This window comes from Myiozetetes cayanensis, unplaced genomic scaffold (assembly GCF_022539395.1).
Source record: "Myiozetetes cayanensis isolate MyiCay16 unplaced genomic scaffold, myiCay2020 scf2-11, whole genome shotgun sequence".
NCBI classification, from domain to species: domain Eukaryota; kingdom Metazoa; phylum Chordata; class Aves; order Passeriformes; family Tyrannidae; genus Myiozetetes; species Myiozetetes cayanensis.
In genome coordinates this window covers 26,193,642-26,200,373 of record NW_026087411.1, presented here as the reverse complement: position 1 = coordinate 26,200,373, position 6,732 = coordinate 26,193,642, and the positions used below count along the sequence as shown (strand labels likewise).

Here is a 6,732-nt window from a genome sequence, read left to right as displayed (position 1 = left end):
CCCGTGGCGGACAGAAACACCAACATCGCTGGATAGATAAGAAAATGGAATACTGTATTTGATTTAGAAAGTTTGTACATATAGATAAACACGCAGTTAAGGAAACAATAGTTTAAGCGTCCTACGTGGAGTTTAAGAAGAGACCCCCCAAAGCTGCTATGAAATACTCAAAATAGCTTTTGCATAAGATAACTACAGTTGCACCCTAAGCTTTTTTTTTTTCTTTTTCTTATTTTTTTTTCTATCGCTGAGGTCCCTTTTGAAAACCTAGCACGTCAGATTTTGACAGCTAAGTTTGTGCAAGGAACACCGAGTCAAGGAAAATAAAAAGGAGAGAGAGAGAAAGAGTGGGAGGGAGATAGACAGAGAGAAGGGAGGAAGAAAGAAGAGAGCAAATATCATATACAAGCATTTCTACACATATATTACAAACTGGGAAAATGACCGCATCATTAAGATATACATAATTCATATAAAATTTTGAAATAAAAATAAAAATCTGTTACAGTCATAACTATTCTTTTTCCACATTTATAACCAGTACCCACACAGGCAGTGACAGAAGTGTAGAAAAAAAGGTGCTTACGAATAAAATGATTGTCTGCTGAACAAAAAAACAGAAAATTGCATCTTGGCTGGACCATCACTTGGACTAAAAAAAAAAAAAAAGGAAAAAAAAGAAAAAAAAAAGAAAAAAGAGAGAAAGGGAGAGGAAGAGAGAAAGAGAGAGAAATAGGACCAACAAAAAGGCGATAAACGTTTGTTATTTCCCTCTTCAAGGAGTTCCTTTTAATTTTTTTTTTTATTTTTTAGTTTTGTACAAATTCGATCGGAGTTTGCATTTGTTTGTCTGGTTTCTGTTTGTTTTCCTTTACTATAGAGAATATTTTTTCCCAGATACAAATTTAATCATCATCATCATGCAAGTGGGTGAAATGCGTCCATGGAAAAGCGCAAAGGAGAAATCGTGCTTGTCCTAAAAAGAATACAATTGTCACTTTTGCTTTGTTTTTTTTTCTTCCTTTTTATATATATAATAATTATTATTTCCCTCCCCCCCACCCCTCCCGCTGCAGCACCAGCGTTTGTGACTGTTGAAGTTTTAGCTCCATCTCTTGGTGGTGGTGTTGGCTGACGGTGGTGGTGGATTCTCTGATCCCTGTCTGTTTGTTTGCTATTATGTTTGGGTCGGGTTTGGCCTTTTCTTTCCTCCCGGCTGTGTGTGTGCGTGCATGCGTGTGTGTGTCCTGATTCTAGGTTGCCTCGGTTTGTTTTGCTCGGGACGGGGAGAGGGTGCTTGGCTGTTTGGATTTGGATTTTTTGTTTGTTTGTTTGTTTTCCGATATCATACATCACATTCCGAGTCGCTGGAGGTTACCGAGAGGATGGAGGTGCCCGTCTCGGCTCTTTCTGTCAAACTGGAGACGCTGGTGGTCGGGCTGGCCGCCGTGGACGGAGACTCGGCCGAGCTGTGTGTTGGGCAGCCGGGCTCTGCCAGCGACCGCATGCCGCTCTGTCCTATCGCCTGGTGCTGGAGCCTGCATCGCGCCGGGAGACAAAACAACAGCACAGCCCCGCTCAGACACCGGCCGCCGCCAAGGGCACGGCGCCCGCCCGACCCAGCGCCCGCCCGCCCGCCCGGGGATGGGCCCGGCCCGAAGCGGAACGGAGAGGACCCCTCGGCTGCAGCGCTGCGGACCCCGGCCCTGCCCGGCCGCTTTCCCTCAGAGCCCCGCGGAGCCCGCAGCGGCGGCGGGATGCAGGGCCAAGCCGCTCTCCCGGGCCGCGCTGCCCCCGCTGCCGGGTCAGGCCGCCTCGGGGGACACAACACCCAGCGCAGGCACAGCTAGAGGGGCCACGGCCGGAAAGAGGATGGGGAACGGCGGGAGAAGAGGTTCCCGTCCCCAGGTTTGGAAAACACGAGCAGCGCCTTCTCTTTACCCCGACTGCCAATCATTCCTCCCCGCAGCACGGCGGGCCTAGGAGAAACCGTGTGTGGGTGAGCTCCTTAACACTTGGCCACTGCGAAAAGCTGCAAGGAGGGTTCCGTAGCGGTCAAGAATAGTACTGGGTACCCATTTTGTGCTCTGGGCAATATCTGCCTAAATATTCCCCAGTGCACATACACTCTGGGATCTGAGATAGGGCTGGAGGGAGGTCCTGTCCCAGGGACGCGGCGCTATGGATAAAATAAAAGAAGGAGATTGTAGAACACAGTGCTTCTCTCCGCTCGAAATTTTAGTCCTTTATTCCTCTGAAAGCCAAAATCACCTTTAAAGTGCTGGTCCTTTCACCGTCAACGCTTAAGGAAATACTGTCTTTGAACATTTCTTTAAGAGGCAATACATAATTTTTAGGTTCCCTAGTGTGTTGTGAATATTTCTCTGGGCCCGTTTATTCCTCTCGAAACCCGAAAAAAGCCTGATTCAGGGATAAGAGCTAAAAGTCCTGGGCTGAGCAGCCAGCCTCAAACAGCTAGCGCCTAGCATTGCCAATGTGAATTAAAATACACTTCTTGCTCAAATGCTTCCCACTGGGAAATTTTCTATTTAACTGCTTGCAAAGAGCACAAAAAAATATAGCAGGTTTATTCTACATTTTTCATTATTTTAAGTCGCCTAACTTCAACCTCTTTGATTTTTTTCTCCCATTTACAGTTCCTGATGCATTCATCTGCTGTCAACAGCGTTGAGTCAACAAAAGCATCCATAGGCAACTTCTGTTTATTTACAGTCCTAAGCTGATCTGTTTTCCATTTAATGGAAATTAAATAGCTTGGCACTTTTAGGTTGCATTTTTCCTACAGAATCGTGAATCAATAGCACCAGTGCTATAATTAGGAGGAATTTAAGAGACAGCATTTACAAGAACAAGAAGTTTTGTTTACACGCTTACAGTGGTAGCCAAACTTAAATTAAAATAAAACCAATGAGTCAAGCTGGATTAAGGGTTCATTTTCATTTGCAAAATAAGTTTTACGGAGAGTGACGAGAAAGAAAGAATAAAAAAAAAAAAAAAAAAAAAAGAAAGAAAGATCCCTCGTTTTTATCATGGCAAAGAAAAAAAAAAAGACACCGAGAGACACGCAAATAAATGCAAGCGTAAATGCACAGGAAACACACGACCAGGAGGCCGGGTCGCCATGGGGTGTAAACACAGGAATGGAGATGGGGGAGAAAAAAAGATTCTCGATCTCTTACATGTTTTTTTTCCTTTTTCTCCAAGAGCCAAAGAGCTCTGGGGTATTCGTGTGCTGGTCCCGCTGCGCATGCAGAGCAGCACGAACAATTGGAGCGGAGCCGCTGGCTCTGCCGAAACCCGCTTTGAACCGCACCGCTTGCCTCGGCCCTTCGCCGGGGAAACCGCTCCAGAGCTCTGCCAGGCGCAGATCGCGGCAAGCCGAAAGCCAAACCGGAGCCCACCGACCCGGAGCCGTGGGGTTTTCCGACCCCCGCTGCCGCTGTGGGGAGGGAGGCCGGGAGAGCCGGGAGCTGCCCCTGCCGCAGCCGATGCGCCCCGAGCACACCCAGACAAACACGCGCGGACGGAGCTACCCACGCCTGCCCTGTCTGCAGCCCGGGAGCCTGTGGGGAGCCGGGGCACTGCTCGAGGCACGTCAGGCAACTTTGAGCCGCGCCTGTCCCCGTCGCATCCCTGCAGCTGCCGAGAGGAGACCTACCCGCCCGGAGGGGGGACCGGTTTCTCCCGGTGGCGGTGATGGAAAAGAGGAGAAGAGGGAAAGGAGAGGCAGAGGCGCGCTGCCGCCCAGGCGGCTGCCGACCCGCGGAGTCCGCCCGCGGGGTCCCGCCGCCCACCTCGCCTCCCGCCCCGAAGTGTGGCACCGCAGCCCCACTGACCTGTTTTTAGCCGCTGCTGCTCTGTCTCTTTGCCTTCGGTTTTTGAACCAGTTGCCTACTTGCGTGGGGGTGAGCCCCGTGGCCTGAGCCAGTTCCCTTTTCTTGCTGGGGTTGGGGTAAGGGTCCTGCAGGTACCACTCCCTCAGGAGGCTGCGAGTCCTCTCCTTGAAGCAGTGCGTCTTCTGCTCACCATCCCAAATGGTCCTGGGCAGCGGAAACTTCTTCCTCACCCTGTATTTATCAACCGGCCCCAGCGGGCGACCCCTTAGCTTCTCGGCCTCCTGGTAGTGCGCTTCGAGCCACATGGCCTGCAACTTGCCGTGGGACTCCTTGGTGAATTTGTGGTTCTCCAGGATGTGGTAGAGGTCTCGGAAGTTGCCCGTGTGGAAGGCCACCACCGCCCGGGCGCGGAGGATGGACTCGTGCTTGTTGATGGCCTCGCATGCCCCCGGTGCCACCGGCAGCGACCAGAGGAACCTCCCCAGCCTCTCTATGTCTCCAGTCTCCTCCAGCGTCTCGCAGACACTGGCCACTTGCTCCGGGGAGAAGTTGAGTGTGGGCAGCTGAAACATTGACAACTCTTCGTGGGGTGCCCGGGAGCTGCCGCCTCCACCGCCGCCGGCACCGGGGCTGCAGCCCGAGCCGCTGCCGCTGCCGCCGCCGCTGGCGAGAAGGAGGGAGCGGTGGTGCGGATCGGCGGCGAAGTTTGGCAAGAAGAAATGGGTGGGATAAAGCTCTAGCGGGGACCTGAACACCATGGGATGACCGGGGAGAGGGGGAGATAAATCAAGGAGAAAAGAAAGAAAGGGAGGAAGAAGGGAGGAAAGGGCACACGCACCGCGCACGCATCCACACCCGCACACGCACACACAGCCACATAGAGGCACGGGGGCACACACACTCACACGCACACGCGGGCACACGCACACGCGCGCACACACCCCCCCCACACGCACACGCACTCACACACACCCGGCCCCGCGCCGCCGCCGAGTCAGGATTCAGTGATTCAACAGCGATCGCCCTAATGACAACAGCCTCATAATATCTCCCCTAAATCCACAGTGAGTGCAGCGCTGAAACATTTTGTTTCGCTTTTCTATTGGTCTTCTGAGTGTCGTTGTGGCGTTGCCATGGCAGCCGCTGCCAATCACTGTCAGCCCTGCCAATCATTACGGAGTACGTAAGGAAGGTTTTTACCACTTCGCCCAAATGCACGGGGGGGAGGGAAGCGGGGCGGTTGGTGGAAAAGCCTGGTTTGTTGTTTGGATTTTTTTTTTTCCTCCTTAATCTTTGCAACTCCTAATCTCAGCACTTCCTCTTCTCCCTGTCTCTTCCCCCTCCCTCTCCACACCCCTCCTAAATAAGGGATCAAATAATGCGAAAAGCAGTGTGCACATATTTGTTGAATGGGATGAGCAATTAGAGGGTGGAATATTATTGTGATCTTAACGAGCCTCGTTAAAGCTAAAGGAGATATGGGGGAAAAGTAAATGGGCCAGGCTGGGATACACGTTCGGATAAAGGGCTCCTAACTGAGACAATTTACACATGATTTGCACGTAGTTTCACTTCATTCTGCCTATCTGAGCACTAATAGTGCCGGGGAAGAAAAGAAAGATGAGATCATTAGACCCATCCTCATGCCGGTGACCCTCCCAGAAGCAGGCACATACAGTACAGGCTGGGTTTAGCTCTGGTTCACCGAAGAGTCTCTCCTCCCCTCTCCCTCTCCCTGCCCCTCTCCGCGACAGGAAGGATCCGCTGCTCGCGGAGTTCCGCTGCCACTCCGCCGGGAGCCGCCCAGGGCGCCCAGCCCGGGCCCGCTCCGGCCGCCCGGCTCCGCGCTCGACCCCGGCGGCGCCCCGCTCTCTGCCTCCCTGTCCCAGTCCTCGCCTCCCCGCCCTCCCGCTCCTTCTCGTCTTCGCTTTCGTTCTCCTTTCTCTTCCCTCTCTCCACTTTGTTTTATTTCCATTCTGTCTTTCCTCCTCCCACTCACCTCACCTCCTCTCGCCCCTTCCTTTCTCCGGAGCCCCACGACCTTGCGAGGCTGCTCCTCACCCCCAACCCGTCGGGGCTTGACACAGGACCTCTCCTTTTCCCAGCAATTTCTGCCCCGAACTTGCAGGGCTCTTGTGCGGGCATGAGGAAAGGGAGGAGAGCATAAGCGGGTTTGAGCCCAGATTTTTTTCTTTTTTTTTTTTTTTTTTTTTTTTTTTTTTTTTTTTTTTTAATTGAGAGTAGGAAAATCTCCGTGGTGATGGTTTGAGTCCATCCCTCAGTAAGACATAGCTGGATCGCTAGACCTTGCTACCATGCAACTATATTTATTATTAGGTATGTTGCTTTTAAGAAGATTTAATCAGCATCTTGAGCTGGTAACTCTTTTGTTTGGTTTCTGTAGCTATGGAAGTGTGATTTACAGAGATTTGTACGGGTCATGGACATCTTTCCAGACTTACTGTGTATATTTAGACAGGACTTTGCTTGGTGTTAAAAAGTGTATATTTTGAATAGGTTCACACACAGTAGCAAACAATACCGACATTGTAAAGGCATGTACAACGAGTATTGAAACGCAGCATCCAGACTTCAACTAATCTGCCCTCAATAAAGCTGAAATAATTATCCTAAGCCGCCTTTCTAGAAGAAAAATCATTGAGGAATTCAAAACTTTTTTAAAGATCTTTTCTGCATTCCGATGGAGATCGAGGGGTGAGGCTTGGAGCCCAAACTACTTTCAGACATCAATGGAGGGAAGGAGGGGGGGAAGTGAGATATTACAATTAAAATGTGAAAACATAGCGTGACTTGCCCTATCCGAAGGATAATAATAATACTGCTATGGGTGGTAGAAGTTCTTTAGCTGCGCTCC

At 50.9% G+C, this 6,732-nt stretch overlaps 1 protein-coding gene across 1 annotated transcript; it reads right to left on the bottom strand.

Annotated features, from left to right (window-relative positions):
- Positions 1-1,067: 1,067 nt before the first annotated feature.
- Positions 1,068-5,474, bottom strand: SIX3 (SIX homeobox 3). Its single transcript, XM_050314354.1, has 2 exons — positions 3,858-5,474; positions 1,068-1,538 (listed from the first exon to the last, which is right to left on the bottom strand). The coding sequence occupies exons 1-2, from the start codon at positions 4,613-4,615 to the stop codon at positions 1,346-1,348; spliced, it is 951 nt and encodes a 316-aa protein (XP_050170311.1). The 5' UTR covers positions 4,616-5,474; the 3' UTR covers positions 1,068-1,345.
- Between the last annotated feature and the right edge of the window lie 1,258 nt (positions 5,475-6,732).

Coding starts and splice junctions, on each gene's coding strand:
- SIX3 (XM_050314354.1), bottom strand. CDS start 4,615: ATGGTGTTCAGGTCCCCGCTAGAGCTTTATCCCACCCATTTCTTCTTG. Junction 1,539..3,857: donor GCAGCAGCGGCTAAAAACAG/GTCAGTGGGGCT, acceptor GGCGCGATGCAG/GCTCCAGCACCAGGCGATAG.